The sequence below is a fragment of the Manis pentadactyla genome, chromosome 7 (genome assembly GCF_030020395.1).
Source record: "Manis pentadactyla isolate mManPen7 chromosome 7, mManPen7.hap1, whole genome shotgun sequence".
Classification (NCBI taxonomy): domain Eukaryota; kingdom Metazoa; phylum Chordata; class Mammalia; order Pholidota; family Manidae; genus Manis; species Manis pentadactyla.
This window is the reverse complement of record NC_080025.1, coordinates 146,078,798-146,103,079: the sequence shown is the minus strand read 5'-3', so window position 1 is coordinate 146,103,079 and position 24,282 is coordinate 146,078,798. Positions and strand designations below refer to the sequence as shown.

Genomic DNA, 24,282 nt, shown 5'->3' with positions numbered 1-24,282 from the left:
ATGACCTGCCAGGGCCACGCTTGCCTGTGCTCAGGATGGCAGGTGGCTAGGAGCAGGTGTGTGCCCTGAGGCTCCTCTGTCCACACTGAGCTGTGCCCCAGGGCCCAATCTGGCCCAGCGGGCAGCATCTTAGAACAGGACCAATCAGAATACTGCAGTGTACAAGGCACCATCTATGGTAAGAGCGTGACTCAGACACCGCCGGGTTCCGCATGCCCTGCTGCTGTTCTCGAGACACTGGCAGCACCAGCTAACCTGTGATGACCCCGTCCCTGTCTAACACACCCAGCTGCGATGTGTGCCCGGTTGGCTGTGTATCCCCCAAATCACAATGCGTGCCATCTTACCATTTGGCTGTGCTAAGTGCTTACATCAAACTTAGTTTCTTCTCTTCTTCCCCAAGTCGCTCACCCCACAGGAAGACCGCCCAAAACCAGAAAATACCAGTAGCAAGGCGATGATTGAGTACCTAATCCACTGCATAGAGCACATCCCTCAAATTTAGTGGCAAACATATTATTCCTTAAAGTTCCAACAAGACAGGCAGTAATCAATCCTCCCAACCAGTTCTAAATCACTGGGAAGTTTGACGCTTCAAGGCAAATGTCCGCAAGTCAGTGTTACGGGTTGAATTGCGTCCCTCCTGCAAAAAAAAGATGGGCTATCCCAACCCTCTGTATCTCAGAATGTGACCATATTTGGAGATAGGGTCCTTGCAGATGTAATTAGTTACTACAAAGCCATGCTGGGGTAGGGTGGGCCTTACACCCAGCATGACTGATGTCTGTACAGCAGGAAGGGAAGCCAGTGGGAGAAGACGGTCACGTGACACAGAGGCAGGGACCGGGTGGTGCTGTCCCAGCCGCGGCAGGAGCCAGGGAAGGGTCCTCCCCTGCAGGTTTCAGAGGGGGCCTGGCCCTGCCCACACCCTGACGTTGCACTTCTGGCCTCCAGGCTGTGAGGCAGTAAATCTCTGCTGTTTCAAGACCCTCACCTCAGTTTGTGCTATTTTGCATCCATACAAAGCGAATTCAGCCAGAGGTAAGCTGACTTCTTCACCTGGATGTGATGTGAACTACCTAGAAGAATCCGTGGGAGCCAGCTGCCCTCTTCCTGCTCTATTAGGAGGGAGACCCTCTTTTGGCCCCCAAAATACGGTCCTTGCTATAGTCTGACACACTGAAAAGTTCTGCAAATACAGCCACTTTATATGCTAAGATTCACTGTGAAACTCTTATCCAAAGCCAATGACTTTCAAGAATTGAGTGTTTCCTGAACTTTTTGATCATGAACTCTTTTCTGCCCAAGTAGAGATTTTAAAGGACAGCTTAGATGTCCCTGTACCATCTCCCCTAAACTCTGTGCTAACAAGGACCCAACCTTATTTCAAAGGAACTGTAAAGCCGACAGTTAAATATATACACATTACTGATATTAAAAGAATTAGATTAAATTAGCTTCTTCATAATTGTATTTTTAAGTGAAACTGTATATTCTACTAGTCAACAGACTTTATTCGAACTCTATGAATGTGAGAACAGGCCAGTCCCTGAGCCATAAACACTAGGAAAAATGCCAGGAGCCGCTGATTACTCAGAGCAGTGAGATGTGCTCTGACTTTTCAATGTTGAACTAGAATCATGTCATAAAAGGGAATATGGGATGTGCCCATCCCTAAAAGCAAGGCTGTCAGAGCCACTGGGAGTTTTCCAAAAAAGGACATCAATTTCCCCCTTCTCATTCTGGCCTGGCTTTGCTGAATTTTGCATCCTGCCCCTTAGTTGAGCTTTCATTACAGATTTTTCTTCCGTATTTCCCTAGGTGTGTTTCTGCTCTAGAAGTGTTTTGATGCATGCCCCCTTGAGATGCCCTTCTTTGCAAATGTCAGAAGGCAGTGAACTTTGAGTAACACTGACCCAGACGGGGAGTCAGGTGCCTGGAGATGTCACTGTTTTCCCGGAACTCTCGAGCTCCTAAGTCCCACCCATGCACATCACCTCCTGTGGGGCGAATAGTGAGAGGCAAACGCAGACCCCCTGATGCACACACACCAACCCCGAGATGTTCAGGACAACAGAGCAGACCATCAGGTCTTCCACAGCACATGATACCGTTCCAGGACCTTCAGTGACCATGAGTCTATTTCACAGGATTTTGATCCTGAAGACTTTTGAGTTTGTAAAGAACTCTCCAAAGTCTCCTTAAACAATGCTGGCTCCATTTGTTCCATTTTGGGAGTGCCTGAAATTGTTCTTTTTTTTTCTCCTATCTCCAGTGGCATTGCATTCCCTGGTATATTCCCTAAAGAGCCGCTCTGATACCAGTGAGCTCAGGAGACTGACCCGCACACAGCAAATGAGAGCTTTAACACCTGACATTTAGTCTGTGCCCCGTCTTCACACGGTGAGTCGAGTCCCAGGAAATCATCTAGGAAGCATGTGCTCTGGGCCACCGTGGGGCCCAGGCCGGAGTCTGGCTGGTTGAGCTGCCTCCGTCAGGCCCAAGGAGACCACGGGGGACAGACGTCCTGCCAGCCTCCGCTTTAAGGAGGGCGCGTCATGTGACTTGGGATTGTCACTGTGCAAGACACTTACCCTTGTGCTTGTCGTGTGTGTGTGCACGTGCACACGCATGTGTGTGTGACTGGAAAGCCTGAAGCTGACTAGACAAACCCAGTGTGAGGAAAATAAATTTACGGGCTTCTTTGATTTGTTCTGTGAGAAGACATGTTACCATGACATTTGCTCTGAAAATACCCCCTGCACTGCCCTCCCTGCACCTGCTCCTGGGGCCGTTGCACTCACCGCCGCTGGGGCTGAGTGAAGAGACCTCCCTGACCTCATGAAGCTTCAGAAAACACCTCGAATACACGTTAGTGTTCTCAGGATTGGGGGGATACACTCAGGTCTCTGTCTTACCAGTTTTTGGAGCCTGAATGAAGAGACTTCTGGAATGTTTTAAATGAAAAGTTGCTGAGATAATTACTAATAGATAATTAATTAAAAGTTAGGGATGATGTTAAAGCGAAAATTTGTGAGAAACATAACGAGCATGGGTCAAGATTTTTGTTTACTGGTAGAATGCTATTTTTTTTTTAAACTACCATAGTCATCTGTATCTGGACAATTTTCTGTTCTGTTTTCCTAAATAGCCCCGCCGATCGCACCCTTCCTTTTCACTGTTTCAGGCCACGCTTGCCAGTGAGTCTTTTTTAACAGGTTCTCAGGCGGAACCACCTGCGTTTAGGTCCCTCTGCACCCCGCAGCTGGCTGGGCGATGTTCTCCGTGTCTAGTCGGGCCTATCCCGACCACTGCCAGGGAGACCTCAGTGACTGAGCACTCACCATGAGTGATGCTTCAGATTCTCCATCATAAAATGGACTCCAACAGAAGTAATGTTTTTCAACCACTATTTTCTCATTTAAGGTGTCAGGCCCTGGAGGACCTCCGTGAACAACCTTGGTGAGTGTGCCCATGTTCTCCGCTGAAGGACAGGGTCCTAGGTATCAGGCAGGGGTCACACTGCACCCCTCGTTTGTCCTCCTCTTAGGAGGGGGCCTGACTTAGAACCTAGGGCTTCAGATCCCCACGTGTCCCCCCAGGGACGTCGGAGCAGTGGATTGATGGAGCATGAAGCCACGCCAAGGAAAAGCTTGATTAACTGGATCAGCTCCTGGGAAAACCATGCAATCCGTCGGCCCAGCTCTCCTAACCAAACCCTGCAGCCATGTGGCAATCATGGCTACCTTATGAATGAGGTTACGTATCAGTGCCCACGTGACCTCTGGGGTGTACTGCCTTCCCTGCTAGGCCTCCAGCTCTGAGCCACTTTACCCTGAAGGATCCCCAGTAGCCTTCATCCATCCCTCCCAGGACAATTTCATCTTGTAATAGGACTTTATAACACCGCATCGATTCGCGGCATGCCAGGCGCTATTCTAAGTGTCTTACACGTATTAACTCCATCTTTACAATAGACCGATGAAAGGTACCATAATTATTTTATCTAATTTTTAAAATGAAGGAACTGAAGTCCAAAAACAGTTAAGTGACTTCAAGGCTGAATGGTGAGTAGATGGTAGGAAGAGTCAGTATTCAGGTTTAGGCTGAGTTCTGGCTGCGCCCCACCCGCTGCAACATGGACCTCCCTGAAGGGCCTCTGAGTCAGTCATCAAACAATACAGCCCCGCTTACCAGAGTAATGGTGTTAGGTGTGCACTTGATCGAATTCTGTGTGCGGTGCTTTTATAAACCACAACAAGACCAGCTCATTACACAATCCTGCTGGCATCTGTGGGTATACTGGGTAATCATGTCACTCAAGAAGAACTCATTTCATACCAATACCCATTTTTCATGTAAAATTGTACAGACAAGCGAAGTGTTTAAAAAGTGCAGCTGCTTGAAGGAAGGGACCATGCTCGGTTGGCTTGGTCACACCTCCCTCCTGCCCTTGCTGGCCCCTTTCAGGAGCCCCATGGCTCCGGGAAGCAGGCTGAAAGGCACATCCCCATGCCCATGCCAGGAGGCTGGCTCCTCTGCCCAGTCAGGTGGGTGCCCCCTGGCTGACAGCAGTGCACATGTCTGACCTTCCCGGCTGAATTCCACTGATCCCCAGGCTCGCCAGTGGCCCGCTCCTGCTTGCCTGGCTGGGCTCTGCTGCCATTCTGAGGTTTTGTTCTCTAGACCCCTGCTCAAATGCCCAGTGGCCTCTTTCCTCATACTTGGGCCATTTGGGCGTCCCCAACGACTGGCAGGTGACGGTGCTTTCGGACAGCGAGCAGCTGAGTGCGGTGCACCAGGGTCATCCCAGGGCACCAGAAATCACATGCCCTGACTGCTCAGAGACATGAAGGGCCGGATGGCAGAGAACACTCTGGGGGTACCCTCCCTGGGCTGCTTTTTGGGTGTGTGGGGCTCACTGGGTCCTCGCAGGTGCAGAGAGCCAGGAGGGGTGAGTGTGCACCACAGCCCCCTCTCTGCCCCTCAATGTGAAATGGATGCTGAACTCTGCAACTTTGGCACATGCATTCACATTCCTACTCCTTATGTAATCACAGCACAAAATGTGCTTTTGTAAGCCTCTCAGCCCTAAGTGTCCTGAGTCACTTTGGCTACTTAAACCCAGTGTTCTGAGGGCTGAGTGCCACGGCTAGAGAGCTCCTTATTATCTATTGCATTTTTATCTAACTGCCTGCACTTTGCCACCATGTGACAACCCCAGAACCGCATGTGCTTATTAGCATGTCTGTAGATGAAGGATGTAGCCTTCCTGCAGATCTCTAATTACCTGCTCCCAGCCTGCCCTTGACAGAGATGGCACCTGGCGTGAGGGTTTGGTGTGCCTTCTCTAGCACTGATAAGTAGCCCAGCTCAGTTTGATGTGGATATAAGAGCTCACAACATATATCTGCTTTCCAGTCCCATCTAGAAGCAAAAAACAAAAATCGCAGATCTTTATTTTGCATAATGCATTTGCAGAGACTGGAATCTAAGTGAGTTACTGCAGCCTTGAGAGAGTCTCAGGAGGAAGTTGCCAGGTCATTTTGTAGATGGACAGAGCAAAGCTAAGTCAGGACGAAAACTAAGCTCTCAGTCTCGTGCCTGGCTCCTCCCACACCCTACATGGTTCTGGGTATTATCTCTGGAATGTACACTGTACTGTACGCAGCCGAAGGGCCTCAGGCAGTTTCAGATGGATAACAGAACACAGGGACACTTTTCTTTTCTGGCAGAAGCTGTGCATGTTCGTCTGGGAACTTTAGTTCTCCTCTAATGATACGCAGTTCAAAATACTCTGATTCGACTTTTCCCTGCCAGATAGAGACGATCACAGTGTCATGGAGGAAGAACCTGTGATCTTTTTCTTTCCCTTAAACTGAGAATCGGGCAGCACAAAGTTCTAATCAGAAACCACTTACACATTGCTGTATTTATAGGTATCTCTTCTCAAAGACTTGCACTTCCCCTAACGGGATCTTCTTTTCTACTACTTTCTCTGAGAACCACACAAAAAATAGTCAGCCAAAATAGTCATACATAGGATATTTATACTTAACTCATACTTACTTTAAAATTTAGACAAAATATTAAAATGCTAAATATTACACATTTTAAGCAAGTCCTCCAAAAGTGAAGTGCACTGTTTGCCGAATAACAACTTTGTCTCCTTAACAGTCACCCTAAATTGGACCATCAGGAAGGGCCTGCTCAGAATCAGACAATAATGAATCCTGATGAGATGAGGATCTATTTGCAGACTCATAAGCAGCCACATGCGAGGCCAGAGTTCTAATTTCAGAACTCCTCCAGGTTCAAAAAGTAGTTTGGAGAGCCATGTTAAGGGAACCGTGATTATTCAGATGAAACCAATGGGTTTTTCCAACAGGAGATCATTCATTCATTCATTCACTTGTTCAACAGATATTCATTGAGCACCTTGCTAGTGTCAGGCAGTGCCTGAGGCACCTGCATGTGTCAGAGAACAAATAAGCCGAAGAGCCTTACACTAGTCCATGTGATATTCTAATGGAGGAGACAAAAATAAAACAGGCACAATAAGAAGCTTATATCATATACTGGAAGGTGATAAATGTCACAGTAAAAGAAGAGCACAGTAGAGCCGGGCGGGGGCCATCAGGAGTCACAGGTGGGGTGGACTGCCTTTTTTATTAGGATGGGCTGTGTGGACTTCAAGGAGAAAGTCACATGGGATCAAAGCCTTGAAGGGCGTGAAGGAGCCAGCCAGGCTGGTCCCTGGGGAGGACGTTCCGGCAGGTGAATGGCCAAGGAAAGGGGACGGAGAACAGGCAGATGGTGCAGGGCTTCTGGATGCTGGGATGTGGCTCTTCCTGGATGAAGGGAAGGCCTCCTGCACAGGTCCCGGCAGAGGAGTGGGGTGGGCAGCTCTGACTGCAGGCAGGACAGCCTGAAGAGTAACCGTCTTTGGCGAGGTCAGAACACAAAGTAATGGACTTGTGTGCGGCAGGATGGACGGGACAGGGCAAGAGGAAGCCTGTCTTGGACAATGATGGGAAAACCTTTCCCGGGTGCCTGTTGAAGAAGGAACATGATTCTCAGGTATCTGCAGGGGGAGTGGTGGATCCCAAGAACAGAAATGACCAATTTCCTCTCTGCTTCAGGGTCCCGGCAATTAACCCCAGAAGCAGCAAAAGCCTGTTAAGAGCAGGACCACTGTTTCCACGGCTGCAGGGAACAGAAAGCCCGGTGGAGCAGAGGCAGCTAGGCTGGGAGACCAGGAGGCAGGTCAGCGACATGAAGATCCTGCTCGGGTGTTCTTGCACCCACGGAGACAAAGGCCTCGCTGGGGCCACAGGGCAGCATGAGGAAGTGAACCGTGGCTGAGGATCTGGTAAGGCGGGCGCCCAACAGGGAAGGCAGGCCCCTGGGCAGCACAGTCAGCTCCTGTTTCTATGGAAACAAGGCCCTGCCTTTTGCGGCATCCCCCCTTCCCTGTAACAGAGAACCAGTCATTTAGGAGCTGGATTTCCTACCCATTCAGAGAAACTAAAAATCTGGAGAAAGGAAGAGAAACCGGTAGTAGATTTCCACACATGGTGGGGATTAAACGGTCCTGGGTAGGATGCTAACTGGGGGAGAAGGAGTATGGGGCTAAAGCGAGAAGTTTCTGTGACATTTCCCATTACCGAGATGAAGACAGGTGCCCTTCACTTTCCTTATAAATAACTTTGTCCTGAATCTGGGGAAACGGGAGAGCATAGCAGGTGCCCAGGCTGGACCCAGGCTGGGGGTCTCTCCGAGTCGGGAGCCTTCAAAGCCCCCCACTCAGTAGAGCCTCCCCTGCTCTAACCCGCAGGGCCTGCAGCCCACAGGCCCGAAGACCTGGTGGTGGGCTGACCCTCGGCAGCACCCCGAAGGCCGCCCGCTTGCTCTCATGAGCGCTACCTGGGGCCGGTCCCTGCGTGCCCCTTCCTGCTCCCCCAGGAGAAAGGAGGTGAGGCACTGGTAAGACTCAGGCACCCCAACGCTGTGCCTCCTCCAGGGAATGAGTTCGTGTCTCTGAGAAGTAAAGCTGAAGTGAGATTCAGAAGGCAGAGCCCCCGCAGGCGGCATGCAGGCCGGGCACGGATGCCCACCAGGAGCCCTCAGCACCACCAGCTCCGGCGAGGTTCTGCTGGAGCAACGCGATCTCAGCGACCGACAAACCGACTTCTGCCCTCCCGCTGAGCAGCCGCCATCGGAAACACCGCTGGTTTCCAGGGCCAGGGACTGAGAGAGCAGAGCCGCTGCTGTGCCCACTCTCAGGGCTGCCACGGCCATTCCACCAGCCGAGGCAGACCGCACACCACCCCGGATGTGAAGGGGCAGAGAAGCACGGTCCGGTGGGTGTCCACACGGCCTGGGGATGTTGGCAGAGCCCTGCAAAGGCCTCTACACCACAGGAGAAGCCAGCCCGCTTCCAACATGCAGCTGGAGTTCCAGCTTCTGAAATCTGAACCAAACTTGACTTCTCTGCTCATCCCTCCCTTGCCACCACTGGCGTCCCCCCCATCCCTCCATCTAGTAGATGCTTTACCTGCCCTGCATTCCTTCTGAGGGGCTGCCTGGCTGGCTGAATGTGTGCTTACTTTTGATTCAGCAAGTTGCCTGCAGCAAGTTTCCATCAAACACGGCAACGGAGACCATGCATTTGCAACTGGAAAAGATGCAATGAACAGGATGAGGAGGACCTTAAGCTCATCTGGGGAGGCAGCTAGGTATTCCATCCTGAAGCCCCCGTGTCCTAGGGAACCCGCACCAATTCCCTCTGTGAATGCGCCTGAGGAGACCTGTAAAGCTGGGCCTGAGGACACGCCAGTCCTGGAGGCAGCGGGACAACAGTGAGGGGGACTGCAGGCCCCTGTGCACTCCAGGAATGGGGAGGCAGCTCTGGGTCACGCGGGACTCTACAGAGCAGCAGGGGACAGGAAATGCATCTCCAGTGGGCAGAGCCGTGTCATGGGGCGGCTACCACGGGGCTGCAAACACCCACTGCTCTGCAAGTTTTCACAGAGAGACAAGGTAACGCCACCTCTCCAGACTTTCATCGGGGCTTCTCATCTGTACTTGCTTTTAAGTTTTAAGAAAATTATTGGATGAGATTTTGCATTTTGAAATTGGTTTAGAAGGTGGTGTGTGTGAAGAAAATGACAGGCAGCCTTGGAGGCCAGCAAGAATCTCTTGTGCATCCCTCCCTGTAATTTCTGCCTTATCCTCCTCTGCCCCATATATGATGTCCTTTCCCCCTAGTGCTGCATTCCTGCTCCCCTTCTGGCTGATGCACCTCAGCACGGGTCATGTGTATGATACATAAAATATGACGGGTGTATACAATTATTAAATACACCAAGGATGCTATAACAAAGCGCCCACTGCCATAGGAAAGCTGCTGTGTTAATTCCAGTAGTTCTGTCTTTAAATCTTCCAAAATAGTAAACAGAAGGAGACAGAATCAATTGGCCCTTCCAACCCCAAATTGGGGAAGATTTGTCTCATCCCCTATTCCACTCTTTTTAAAAACATAAAAGCATGTTAAGACTGACCCAAAATGAGCTAAGGTAAAAGCTGATATCAAATGACACCTGAGCATTAAAGAAGGCTGAAAATTGAGTTTTACAGTTACTGTCATGTCCTGCAAGATCCTTAAGTTCTTTCTAAATCAAAAAAAAGTTTGTGTATGTGTGTGCATCTTTTTCACTTTCATTGTGCAGATCGCTAGGATGATTTGAATGCATTCTAAACGCATCAAGCTGTTGATCTACACATGCAGAGGAGGCTAAAAGCAAGTCTGTCTGTCTTTTTCAAAGGTGAGGACTATTTCAGGACCTGAAAACCATTCTATTTGTAGCAACAGGGGCTCTGCATCTCTGGAATCTCTCCTAAGCTCCCATGTCTCTGTGCTCATTTATGACATCCATCCCCCAGCACCTGCTACACATTCTACCGGCGGCAAGATGCTCTGACTCTGGGAAGCAGAGTATTCACCACCTGGAATTCTACCTTCTGCACCTGACAGGCCTTACTGGCTGCTAGTCTCCCTGTAAAATCATCTGTGTATATTCCTCACATTTCCTGTGCTTCGAGTGGATTTGGATGCTGCTGAAAAACACAGGAAGAAATACAGGGAGGAAAGAAGTAAGACTCCTGGGGAGACTGAGTCAAGGCAAAGTCTTATACTGCTTGTGGCAAACTGCTTGTTCTTCTCCTTTGCTCCTCCACTCAGAACCCAAATGATTAGACTGTTAGATTTCACAATGCCCACACTTTCTAAGCTCAGTGATATAATCCAGGGAATTCCCCCACGCAATTACGGGCAGAGTATATTAAGGTGAAAACAGGAGAGAATGGAAAGCTAAGTTTCTCTGAGGTCCAGAGAACACCAGGGATTTGCTGAATAGTATTCACACAATTACTTGTAGTCTTCTCAAAATTAGGTGTTATCAAATTTTAAGATGTTCCATTTCAGATAATTTCACAACTCTAGATAATTCCAAAGATAAATGTTCCAAAGTCATTGACCAGAAGGCTGAGGGTTTTTTTTCCCACATATACATAAAATTAGACCCATGTGCCTACAATGGAAACAAATCATAACATGGCAAATGGTCACTCAATGCCCTTAACACTAAATTTATTAGGCAGAATTTAATTTTAAAAGGATTACTGTACATATTATTTTTATAGGCAATGTTCTAGGAAAGGGATCAATACTGTACACTGCAGAGAAGCATTCCACATGCACTTGGTGAATGCACTGTGTCATCAGGGTAATTAAAAGGAACAGGGTTATATACAATCAGCATGTACATCTCACTCAGCAACCGCTGCCAGTTGCTTGCAAAAATTAAACTCATTAATCATGCCGACTCTAAAGGAGAAAAACCTTCGGGTACAAAATAAAAAGCTCTATTTTATGAAGAAAAAAGTCCAGAGTCAACATCTTGAGAAATTCCTGTCTACACAGCGATACTAGAATATTAATCTCATGTGGGAAAATAAGTTGACTCCATTATCAAAAATATAAATTAATATCATGTTATTTTAATGCCTCAGACCTCCTTAAATCTACAGGTAACTTATACAAGTAAATTACTTGACAATATGCACTGGCAGCAATAAAAAAGCAAGTCATATAAAGTAGGCACCCATGCCCACCTCAGAATGTCTTAGTGCCACACAAAACTCGAATCCACTGGGAAGGCCTAATGTTCATTTTTCATAAATAAATTTGGCTTTAAGCAAACACATACTATTTTGGCTGGCTTAGAGAATGAAGGCTTTTTAGCACATGGAAGTGTTTTGCTGTAATTCACAGCTGACAACTGACTCACCCAAGTGGAGAGAGACTGGGGTTACCTTTAGTAGTTTTTCATAGCTCTTTGTCATGGCTCTCCTCCCTGGCCAAGGCTCACTAGGAAGGCGGAATGAGACGCCTGCAGCCGTGCTGCAAGGGGCACAAGGTGTGATGCAGGGCAAGGTGTCTTTGATGCTCTGTTTGGCTTCACCCATTATTTAGCTGGCACCGACCCTTTGTGTCACTAGTCTTACTTCCTTGTAACCTAGACAACTTCCTAATTATGACTACATTCTCTGTGCTGAGATCCCAAGCAAAATTTTGTATAATTTTGTTACAGGGAGAAATTTTGGCAAATTCCTTATATATATAGATTACATTTTTTAAAAAGGTAAGGGATTATGCACTTTACCAAAACATTCACAGCGGGACTGTTTTAGGTGGTAAACACTTCCTCTGTGTTTGATATATGTTCTGAAGTTCAAGAACTAAACATTTTAGGAAAACTATTGTATCCAGCAGAGCACCATGACACGGTGTCATAGGGCACTAAACCCCTAAAGGGACCTCAAAGCTTATCTAGTGAAATAAGTAATGTTACAAGAAAGAAATCAAAACATTGAGAAAACATAATTTGTACATGCTTACACATACTGTATGCCATGCTAGGATGAAGAAAGAATGGCAGTACTATTATCAGACACAAGGGGATCCAGCCAGGTAGGTATCTTGTCACCACTGCAGAGATGACCTAGTATCCTGCTGCTTGACATGTGGAACAAAAGCTTTGGAGAGAAAGGTGGGGATGCCAAGATCCTTCCGATTCTATGATTCTCTGATTCTGTAAAATAGAAAAGCAAACTATCTTCAGAAGAAATGCTAGGAGATGTACTTCAGAGCAATACGGCCACCTTAGCCATCTTCTAATGCGGGATATACTCAGCTCCCTTCATCTCCATTCTAATTTATCTGTTATCCAATTTACCTTAAGAAGAAAGCATCAAAGAGAGAGGCTAGAGAAGTGGAGACCAAAGCCTTGGAGTGCAGGCTCCCCACCCTCCTATGTTAAGGGTTGGAGGGGGAATGTTTGCCAAAGAACTCAAAGGCCAAGCTCACAGAGAGACAGGACATGAACTCAGGCAGCATCAGGAAAGACACGTGATGCAGAAGTACTGGGCGGTGGTCACCAAGGGCGAAAATACAGCAAGGACTGAACAGGAATGAGACAGGCCATCATACTAAGTAATGCGGAGGACGTTGATGGCATTGACGGCGGTGTCTGTCATGGACATAGGAAGACGGCCAGTCTGCCACCATGCTAGGTAAGGAAAAGAGGGTTGTTGATAACAAGTAAGTGGAATCAGATGTAGACTACGTGACTGACAAGCTGGACAGTGTAAGAAGAAGGAAAACAGGACAGTAGCCTGAGCCAGCAGTACAGACCGAGGGAGACGCTCTTCATTTCTGTGTGTGGGCAGAGAAGAACGCGCCGGTGGAGTATGAGGTGGCACTCCCATCAGTCACAGCGGCAACATGTGTTCACCGAGCTCTTCCCCGTGCCTCGCTGGGAACGGCACCTGCTCTCGGGGACGACTGCTCTGAAGGAGGAGACCGCAACTCTCCCTCCCTCTCCGTTTGAGCTCCCACGGCCCTGTGACACCCCACCTGTGACATCCCAGAGCTCTTATGTAGGCGAGAACACTGAGCACTGTCAAATCAGTCATGAGAATAATGGGATCAAAGAAATAGTTGAAAGTTTTAGGCTTTTTCTCATATTCTAGGAAAACCATGTGAAGGTAAATATCTTAAGAGAACACTTAAAATTGGGGCAGAAGAAAGTAACAGGGTACATTAAACGTGTAGGTGGAGTCAAGGTACTTAAAAAATTTAAGCTGCTGATGCAGAAGTGATGAGCAGGATGGTAGCATCAGGCGGATGGGAACTCAGGACCCAGAGAAAGAGGAGGGGCTGGTGGCTGAAGGAAGGTGGGATGATGAAACTGGTCCTGTCGGGCTGATGGATACCATGTGCAGTTCTTGCTCAGCCCCGGTTTGGGCCAATTTGCTGTTTTAAGATCCTGTTGTCATTGCATTTGTATCATTAGGAAACCATGTGTCTGTAGAAATGAAGAATACGGGAACGGGCTGATGTGACCTCCGCAAGACTACTGACCTGAGAGTGCCCCAGGCCCCCAGGGTCCTTTACAAAATCAAAATGCAGCACTCCAGCAGGGGTGTGACAAAGTTCAGGATCTGAACATTAGTTACAGTTAATACCTATTGGAAGTTACTAGATTCCATTAAAAGTCACTAGCAGCAGCATTTCCTTTAAGAGTCGACCTATTTTTAAACCTACAAAATGAATTTTAAATCAAAGAGCTGTTGGTTGCCCCAGTAATTAGCTTTATATTGAAATAAATTTAAGATTGATGAGGGAACTCTATTTCAAAGTTGAACTTCACATCCTAGAACTGAACCACCCCAAACAGGCTTTTCTGTGGTGCTACATGGGGAAGAAACCCCTTTTTGGTGTCGTGTGCGCAGGTAGGCAGTGCATTAGCTCGTTGGTTATCTGCCATGTAACCTGGCATTTGCTTTATCTTGGCTACACCTTGTGACTACCTTAAGTTTTATTTCAGGGAGTTACCTGTTCTCAGTATTAAGGTATGTGTGTGTACTTATACACAAAGGTCAGGAACTACATTTTATGTCCCTCTTCCTGGATGGAAGGACAAGAGGCACAAAGCCCACTGGAGTTTAAAGTGATGTCACTTACCATCATCTCAGTGACCAAGACGGGAAACCTGTTTCTGTACGATGGAACAGACTGCCCTGCCTGACAGGCCCCAGAAGACCAACAAAGCTGCCAGCCTTAGTGTTGGGACCTAAGTGCCGGATTCCTTGTGTGCTAACGCAGAGAAGGATTCAGCACCCCAGAGAGCTCCCACCGAAGCACTGGGGAGCTCCCCAACAGCTGAAGTATGGGCTTTAAATGCTTGAGCCAATAAATAGAATATGCAATGCATTCCTAATTTAGTTGTGTATCTCCAGGTTTAAATTTGGGTAGCAAAATAATTATTTGAGATTCTTTAGTCTTGACAAGAGATGGTATCAGAAAGGCAGTTTTATATCGACATCTTCCTTTAACTAGAACCTCTTATCTTAAGCAATATGTGGGCGCTGTTCCTGAAGGAAGTTGCTTAGTATGTACAATGTGTTTCAGTACATCGTTAGACATAACTGTTATGCCTGAGAAAACTTTCCTGAGAAAAGCATGTGTTAAGTGTTTTTAAGAAATGGATGCTACATTTAGCCCTGTATAATTGGTTTAATTATACATTTTAATGTATATATATGTTTATGTGTTTCATAAAGATATTATATACACATACTCTATAAATACACATAGGCACCACACACACACTACTGTATTTTCTAAGGGAAACATTTGATCAGGACTTGATGAATTTTTTAGATACACTGCTTACAGCCATGTCAGAAATTACCTGAAAATGTTAAATCCCTAATTTGTTCTTCAGTTCAACCCTTTTGCTAGTCTGAGAAACAGTTCAAGACTCAAACTGAAAAGAAGGAAATGCATAAATACATCTTAGCTCCAAACTAAAATTAAAAAAAAAAAAAAAAGGATGGGTGGAGAGCCTGTGAAATAAAATCCAGAAACTTGGCCTTTCCTTTCTCCTAGCGACATCTAGAGCCTGTTAGGAAGAGACTGCACATTGTTTTCATTGTAAGCATAACACAATTCTAGTTTAAAGTCAGATTCAAGGCAAAAAGTGCATCATTTCCATCCGCATTGCAGCTCAACTGTCTCCGTCAAGATTTTCAGTAGTTTAATCCTCCAGAATTTTTCACCATCCCCAATGAAACCCCTCCTCAAAGACTTGGAGTTCCTGGAACCAGATGCCTTAAGAATTCGTGCATTTCCCTGAGGACCTGACCCACTGAAGTGAGGGACATCTTTCTATGTAACCAGGGGAATCTGGAAATGGTCCAAATGAAAATAAGAAAATCTCACAAAAGATCTGATACGGACGTATGGGGGAGTGTGTGTTCGTATGCTCACACTTGACAAGCCCCATCTCCCACAAACTTTTGCCCTATTACAGTCTTCACACCCTCCATTCATAAAACAAAACAACTAGTAACAACAAAACCTCAGTGACTGTTCTGGAATTGTCCCTGTGAAAGCAGCCAACCCCCCTCCCGACCATAGGAGAAATACGAAGTGGTAAAGCAGGGTGACCCAAGGCAGGAAGGTTTAATGACCGCAAGCTCCTGTGCAGGGATGGGAGCTGAGTGGGGTGTGTCAGGGTAGGCTCTCTCGGGGCACCTGTGCCTGCTGTCCCCAGATGGGAAACCCCTGAAAGGCACACGCAGTGGCTTCTACAGCCCAGCACACCCTGCCTCTCTCCAGGGGATACACCCGCCAAGCTGGCCCGGCCTGCCTGCCTGAGAGCTTGTCTGGGATTTTCCTCTTGAATTCTTGGCCCTGGAAGAGAAGGGCTCGAAAACAACAGTTTCCTCTCTTCCTGGCTCTCACTGGCCCCCTGGAAGCTGGAAAGAATCAACAGGGGTGGTTGAAATCCATCTACACAGCCTGCTGGTGTCCTAACTGAGACGCCAGTTACTAAGATGATATGCAAATCCAACCTTTGAAACCCAGGGTTCTTGCCCAGAGAGGAGCAGGAAACGTGCTCCCAGAGAAGTTTTGAGCTGACCCGGTCTAAGGTAGAGCGGCTCGCCCAAGGCCGGCGTGGGAGGCAGGCACCACCTGACTCCCATAGGCAAGAACTGTGCTGGGCCCTGGGGCAGGAGGCTGGGCCTCAGATACTAGAGCCCTCCTCCCCCCACCAAAGAGCGTCACCGCCACCACCTTTACCAGCATGAGCGGTGAGGAGACAGGAGAGGCGGGGGCATGTGGGTGAAGGGACAGCACGGAGGTGAGGGGGGCATGGCTGGATTCCAGGGGCAGGTGGAGGGCCTGGGGCTTCATCTTCCGCAGTCTTAACGCAGAAAAGAAAATTAAAATCAACTTGGAAGCACAGGCAGAACAAATTCTCTCCCTAGGAACCATCGCGCCGTGGGGTCGGCGGCACCCGCACACCCCGCGGCGCGGCTCTCCGTCCCCCCCCCAGCTCCCGGCCGCCGCCGCTGCAGACAGAGCCGCTTGGGGCGGCGGGGAGGGAAGGCGGGAGGGCCGCCCCAGGCCCTCGGGGTGCGGGAGGCGCGTCCCCGCCGAGCGCCGGGCCCCGCGCCGCCCCCCACCCACCCAGGTGCTCTTACGTCCTCGTCGTCACAGTCGCTCCGCGCCTGGTACTGGAACCGGGGCCGGCCGCCCGCGCCGCCGCCGCCGCCGCGCTCCCGGGGCACCGCCGCGGGCGCCTGGGCTCCGGGGGGCTTGGCCGCCGCGCCGTCCTCCTCCGGCCCCTGGCCGCCCAGGAGGCGGCTCGCCTCCGGGGGCGCCGGGAAGGACCGCGAGGTGTTGATCTTGCCCGTGAAGCGCTGGTACAGCGAAGCCATCGGTGCCCGCGCCCGCCGGCGCCCTCCCTGCGGGCTCCGCTCCCGCCGCTCCGGGGAGGACAGGCAGCCGCCGCCGCACACGGGCGGCGGGCAGCGCGGCCGCGTCTCCGCGCCGCTCGAGGGGCCGCCGGCCAGCCGCCCGCCCCTCCCGCCGCACACGGGCGGCCCGGCGGCGCGGGGGTCGCGGGCGTGCCCTCTGCTCCTCGGCTTTCCAACTCCCCCCACGGCCACGCGCGGCCTGATCAGACCGGCGGAGGCAGAAACCCAAATAACAGAAAGGAGGGAAATGCCTAGGCCGGGGATGTGGCACCACCTAGAGCCCGGCGACCATGCAGAGCGGAGCTCCGCGCGCCCCCGCCCGGGCCGGCGCTCCTCCCTCCCGGGCCGGCGCTCCTCCCCGGCGCCCTGCGAGGCCCCCGCGCGGCCCCCCGGCTGCCCCTCCTAACTTGCCGCGCCGCCGCCAGGCCCCCGCGGGCCGCCCCCTCCCCCCGAGATGCCCGGGGAGAAGAGAAGAGGGAGGGCAAGGTCGCGCAGGGCCAGCGAGGGCAGGCCCGGGGGGCCCGGAGCCACGCAGCCAAGGGAGCCACCCCCCCCACATCCCAGCTGCCTGGGGCTCGCGAGCTCTGTTTTCATTTTCGGTGAACGCGGGCAGGGCTGCGGCTTTCGGGGAGCCCGCAACTTTCCGGCCGTGCCCCGCCCGCGCCCCCGGCGAAGCGCGCCCGGTCTGGCGCCCCGACTCGGCCTGCTCCAGCGCCCTCTGCCCGGCCTCTCCTGGGGGGCGCCCTCCCTCCGGGAACGCGCGCCTCCGTCCTTCCCGGGGACCCGGGGCGCTCCTCCGTCGCGTCCCCACGGCCTCCTGGCGCGGCCTCTTCCCACCCGTTTGCCGCCTTTCCGGCCGGGACGATCTGTGCCATCCTGGGTGCCAGTCCGACCGGGGACCTGAAACTCCCGAGGGGACAGGTGGAGGGCTCGCAGACACTGTGCTGCGCCCTCCATGCCAGGTCAAGGTGGGCATCGTCACCTGCACCTTCTCCCGGGACTCAGCGGTGCTCCCTGGGCCACGCAGGTTTCCAGGACTAACTTAGGAAACAGGTTTGCAAAAAAACAGGCGCAGCCAGGCCGCTCAGCAGGCCACACGGTGGGCTCCCCAGCCTTGCTTGGGTCTGAGTGCAAGGCATTGTCCTGGCCCCACGGTCCAAGCCCAGAAATCCCAGGGAGACCCGCGGCCAGGTCCTGAAATTGCCTCCTGCCTGTGTCCCTAACCTCGAGGGAGGAACTGGACGCTGGTGAATAAATCTCCCGAGCGAGCACCTTCCAGTCCTTCCCACGCTCTTCCCAAGCTTTCAACCTGGTGGGTAGTCTTGTTTCAATTAAAACTAATACTACATCCATCCTGTTTAATCCAAGTGGTTTCCCTCCATCATGAGAAAAAGTGTAATCATTAGAGTGTTTAAAGGCACGTTTCCTATACCGCCAACTATGAAAACAGGCAAAACCATTATCCCAATAGTGAGAGGCTCCAGCCCAGCAAGAGGCCTACTGCGTGGGCAGGTGTCCACAGCAGGTCCGGGGGAGCCCAGAGCTTCAGCAGCCCGGCTGCACTTTGAAGATAGAGGCGACCATACCAGAGCCATGAAACTAAACTCTAAAAGTCATCACATTTAGATAAATAGGCACCCTTGCTGTCATCCCCCGCCCCCGCCCCCGCCCCCACCCCAGCTGCGCCTTTGACAGAGGGAAGCTGCCTTTTTGAACAGCGACTTGAAAGCAATGCTCCTGGGCTCCGCTGCACCATGGAGAGCCTGACATTTCACTAAATGCAGACACAGCTAGAGTCTTACTTACCTAATATATAGACACACATAAAATACACATGCATATATTGAGACAAACTGTCAGAAGAAGCACTATAAATGTGTTTCTTATACTAATACACCTTACACTTTACATGGACAGTATATATATCATAAGCAATATATCATATAAATGTCAAACAGATGTATGCATAGCAACAACACTGGGTCTTAAGTGAGCTTAAAGCAGGCATATCTGTCCCTCACTTTTAAAAAATGATATTCTCAAGTAAGCTTGTAGGTATGCAAATTACAACTTGGTCCAAGTTAAAAAGCCTACATTTTTCAGACAATATAATAAGCAAATCTTATTTTAAATTATTTATAAAATGAAAACCTATAAAACTCATACACAGCTGGAGGAAGAATTGAGGTACAGTTGAGATGCTGGTCAGGAAGACAAAGTGTGAAAGGAGACCGAACAGCAGAGAGCAGGGTGTGAAGGGCCAGGTTTCTCAGGCACAATCTAGCCTGAGGGTGCATTACCTAGCTTCAAACAAATCTGGCTCATTTCCTCCACCTTGCATGTTGAACACATTTTAAAGAGTGTTTTAGACTTTGAGTGTGAGTGTGGGCATGCTTGCATGAGCATGCGTGCACTCACACATCTAAATTTGTCTTAAACATCGATACAGAAACTACAGCATATCTTTAGATAAACTGTCAGGATTCTGAAGTCCCAAATACAAAAGAGCAGCCTGGTTAATATTTTTAGAACGAGTGAAGTGACCAATTGCAGAGAATTACAGCCTATAGTATTTTAAGTTTATGATCCATAATTACATCTCTTATTGCTTTCAATTACCTTTTTAGAACCCCATCCCCTGAAAAAGAAAAAGCTCATCTGAAGAGTAGCAACACTTCTCAATGGGCATTTAAATACACGTGTAGCATTTACAAAGGAAACATGTCAGTAACGCCCTCTGCTCACCTGTCATTGACTATCTGGAATACGCTGTGTTGCAGATTTCCATTCCTGCTTATTGGATAAGTATGGGAAACTATTTTTGAAAATATGGCATGGGTTATTTCATATTAAGATTTTAATTCCTCAGTACTGCTTAAAACCATGTCCACTGGCCCATTTTTCCACCTGGTTTCATATGCTTTTCCTTCCCTACTTATGAAGTAAAGGTGTGAGGGTGTGTTTATTTTCCCCAGAGCCAATTTACAAAACAAATATGATAAATCATTGGAATTAGGCAGATGCTGCGAAATATGGTAGCTAGCCATTTAAAAAATGACAATAAAGGGAACTTTTCGGTCTACATGCAAGCTAAGCACTGTAAAAATACAAAAAGTATACTGAGTTCAGCAGTCTTGAGCAAGGTTTTTATTAGCTAAGAGGTTTTCTTTTTTCTAGGCAAGAATTGTATCCTATAGTTTACTTCCCCTTTCTCTGTGAGGAAAAAGAGGAGGGCAGAATTCTATTTAAGATTTGCATTCTTTTCTAAACACTGATATTTGGAGAAATTAAATGGCCAACTTAGCACATTCTGATGGAAGGATTTCCCTACAACACTGGGCATGAGCATCCTTTAAATCTTATCACCTTGTCCTCATACAAATGGGGGAAAATAAGGCAAATAATTGGGTAGCTTGAGAAAATACACTGTTCAACCAATACATGAATACAAGGCATATTCTCAACAATCTATCTCCATCTATTTCTTCTTTAAAAAAATTTATTTTTGCAAGATGGCTCCTAATAAGAGTCTCGGTCGAATGATTCCTTTCCAAACTTTCCAAATAGGAAATGTCCAGTATGAGAAAAAGGAACTGCTGTTCCTGGCTTTTAAAGAAACACAAAATTAAGAAACCAATTGAGTTGATTTTGAGCTTTTCAAACTGATACTTAAAGATTCACATGTTTTAAGGAAAAGCATTTCTTTAACCCAACCAAAGGTTCTAAAATTAATAAAGTTAAACGTTAATTTCCCAATAGGACATTCCTCTGCATTTTAGTACAGCCGATATGCAACCATGTGATCTGTATACATTGTTCAAGCATGGGTTCAACTAACTTCCCTGCGAGCCCCCCCACTGTCTGCCCCAGAACACGCACACAAGCACACGTCATTGATCTACACAAGTGGTAAAGTCAATTGCCAAGTAAATAAAACGAGCATTGATTCAACTAAACGGCTGGTGTCAACTGAGAGCAAATATTTCCCTCCTGGCGCGGTGGGCAGCCTTCCCCCGGCAGTGCTCCCCCTAGGGGCTCTGCCCGGTCTCTGTTCATCCCCTCCCTCTTCACGTGTGCCCACAGGCCCTTCTCCTTTCTGCCCTCTCTCTCCCTCGTTTTTCATTCTTGCATTGCTCTCAATCAATAGCCACAGGCCATATTTTTTTTTTCTAAAAATTCTTGGGTGCTCTCTGCATACTTACAAAACCTCACATTTTACTACCAGTGTTGCCTCAGAAATCCAAATAATCACTTTACCTCCTAGAGGAGACAGCAACTTGTCTTTTCACGGTCTCTCATTCTATAGTAATAGCTTCTGCAATGCTTTCCAAGGCTCTTAAGAGTTTTAGAGCATGAGAAGGAGAGGAGTCTGTGGTTTCTGCTTGTCCCTGGCAATCATTTGAACATAACCATGTCATTATCTGAACTGTCCTAATTCATATATCAAGCATGATCATATCAAAAGGGAAGTGACTTCTGCTCCGAAATGGCCCGTGAGCTCCCTGCCCTTTCAAAGCGTGCACTTCCCTGCATCCAGCGAATTAAGTTAACTCTGCTTCCCTTTAATGTTAAAGTGACGGAAATGAGCCTCGGCAATTCAGTGCTTCCATTTTTTTAACCTAGGAGGTGATGGCTGTGCTCTGGGAGCAGAGAGAGCTTTTATCTGCTCTCTCTGACTGATGGATGGCCTCTGTGACCCATGGATGGCAGCATTTTGAAGGACCAGGGCTGGGCCAGCTCTACAGCTAAATGCTGCAAGCTAGGCAGTACAGGGCTCAAACCCTCACCTGGGTTTTTTCATTTGGTTTGGTTTTTCCTTTTGCTGCATGTCACCCAAAGGGATTCTGGGCTTTCAATGGAAAGTAACAATAGATTAGAAAAGGATAGAAAAGAGAAGCACCATTCACACATAGGCCCTAAGGCTCAGTCAAGTAATCCTGCCCTGTAAGCTATACTCACTTGCAGGCCAAAGGAAATCCTTACAGAAAAATTTTAAAAAGTCATACTCCACTAACGATGAGCCCAATTATAAAGAACGGAAGGGGATGTGGTATATTCCATGAATGTATGGCAGGACTGAACTTGAGGGAGGCTGAGTGGGAGGCTGATGTAGCCCAACTACCCCAGAAGGACAGGGCTGGCCAGCTGGAGATCACAAAACAAGGCCACATATGTGAACAGGCCTCCAGGCCCCAACACTGCCCTTCCCAGGGAGATGCAGGAGGCTCCTTCTAAATGACAAACAGCTACGGTCAAAGGCCTCCGAGAATCACCACCAGAAGCCAGCTGGGAGGCAGGCCCGGGCGGGAGCAGAGCCCCCTCTTTCTTGAACATCTGCTTGTGTACATTTGAAAAGTCTTGAAAACTCATTTCCTTCATCATCTTACCCCATGTCAGAAATTACCAGAATGGAGACCATTCCTTTGAGTTAAGACACTGTATGGAATAGCACCCATATAAACAACACCAAGGCCTGCGTGAAGCACGCCATCCCTGGCCACGGCTAGGACGAACAGCACAAGCACCAGGGGATGAGCCCCTATGTGCAGCAGGGAGCCCTAGGGAGGCGTGGCAGCCTCCGCCTCCAAAGCGTGACTCAGCTGAACGCATGGCTCCATCTCCAGGCCTGCGTCTCTAGGTGCTGATGACTCATCTCTGAGATAAGCCAATTATTTCCACATGCAAAGCTGTGATCCACTGGAATGTTGTCACTGACTCTGGCCAATGGCATGAGAGTGGACGTGATGCAGGCAGAGGTTTTCAAGGTCGTGCACAGCATGGCTGAGCTCTTGCACTCAGGTGATGCATCAGATAAGAACATGTGTGTGGGTAAAACTGCAATGTTTCCAGAATCTCTCTCCTGGCCTTAGTGCATCTCCCTATCAATAGGTGTTTCCAAGGGGTGGAGAGAAGTAGTCCATCTCCGTTTCAACAGGTAATTACTAGGGTAAGTAAGGGCATATCTGGACCGGAGAGTTGGGTGGGGTCCCTTCTTCTGTAGCCAAGTTGCAAGAGACACAGCAGAGCATGAGCGGAAGACTGCTTGTAAACAATAAATGGGTTTCTCCTACTTTATTTCTCCCTTTGACTGATTTTGGTTTCAAAGGTATTTTGCCCCCGGATTTTCTCCCTGGAGTTACATCTGGTGGTAGTCAGCAAGAACTCTGAACCTGAAATCAGTCTACATGGATGTGACCCTTGGGCGGGCTGCCCCTAGAGATGGTGGGGAGATGCTCAGAACCCCCCCACCATGGATAATGTGGGGGATGCCCAGTGGCTGCAGGGGTAGAGGGTGCAGCTTCACCCAGGAGCCCACTATCTGTGGGGCTTCCAATTGGGTAGCCCCCCGTGGTGAATTGGTCTAGGGTAAAGCACCGTCTAGGAGGGTAGAGACACCGGAAGTTGTGGAATTAGCCCCCTGTGAGATAGAGGACTGCTTAGAGGCCCTGAGTGGCTGTGTAGCAGCTGGGATTGTGGGATGTCTTTTTGCTTGAGGTAGTAGAAAGGGTTATCAAGAAGAAAGAGAGGGTTATCGAGGAGAGAGAGACACACACACACTTCAGCATTGTTTGGAGGAGCCGGGCAATGACCTATGGGATGCCCTTAAGGAAGAGAGACAGTTATTGAGAAGACAGGTCACACTCCTGGAAGACATACTACCAGCGAGGGAGGACACAGCTGGAGAACCCATGCTGCAGGAGGCTATGGGGGAGGGGAAGGAAAGGGCGGTGCCTTCGACCCCAGAGGTGGCAGAGGAGATGTTGGGAGAGGATGGAGGGGTGGAGCCCAGGGCCAATTTGGGCGGAGGCCACCGCCTGAGGCATCAACCTCTCCCACATTAAAGGCCTACCCTGTTGTAATTAAGAAAATAAAAACACAACAACCATGGGCTCCTCAGGGGGAGGAGCCGCCCCCTCCCTGGGTTGTGGAGCACTCCATGCTCTGCCCCTATGCCCAGGATGAGCTGGTGGACGTGACTCATCAAGGCCCTGTGAGCTGGATGTTCACGTAACCGAAGATGGTTAGGGATGGGGCCTTTGGCAGCGACTTGAATGGACATGCCAACCTGCTGGATTCTGGTCACAACTATGGAAAGGAGCAGAGGTCCGGTACACCTTGACAGAGAAGCAACTGGCTGCTGTGTACTATGCCTTGCTGGCCATGGACCCCATCACCAGAACAGCTCCAACCAAGGTAATAACCAAGGTAATCATCACATATCCCATCATGGGGCAGGTGTGAGACTGGACCCAAAGGCCACAGAGGGCGTGGCACAGGTATCTACACTGGCCAGATGGGGCACATATTTACAGCAGCATAACACCCTCTCTACTAGCCCCTTAAGTGGAGAACTCCAATGCTTATTGGGGCAGTGACATATACCAGTGG

The 24,282-nt window shown here is 49.2% G+C and overlaps 1 protein-coding gene and 1 long non-coding RNA gene across 4 annotated transcripts in view; both read right to left on the bottom strand.

Moving 5' to 3' along the window:
- DPP6 (dipeptidyl peptidase like 6) overlaps nucleotides 1-24,282 on the bottom strand; it is an 839,060-nt gene that overhangs the window by 595,683 nt on the left and 219,095 nt on the right. The window contains exon 1 of one of the 3 annotated variants that reach the window (XM_036899604.2): nucleotides 16,618-17,210. The exons of the other annotated variants lie outside the window; for them this stretch is intronic. Within the exon in view, the coding sequence (XP_036755499.2) occupies nucleotides 16,618-16,854 (237 nt within the window). The 5' untranslated portion in view covers nucleotides 16,855-17,210. Of the gene's footprint in view, nucleotides 1-16,617; nucleotides 17,211-24,282 lie in introns of those variants that run through there. 3 annotated transcript variants of the gene reach the window in all.
- On the bottom strand, nucleotides 6,902-12,182 carry LOC130684330 (uncharacterized). The gene is made up of 3 exons (XR_008998590.1): nucleotides 11,969-12,182; nucleotides 8,610-8,677; nucleotides 6,902-7,053 (listed from the first exon to the last, which is right to left on the bottom strand). It is a non-coding gene; the product is annotated as an uncharacterized LOC130684330 (long non-coding RNA).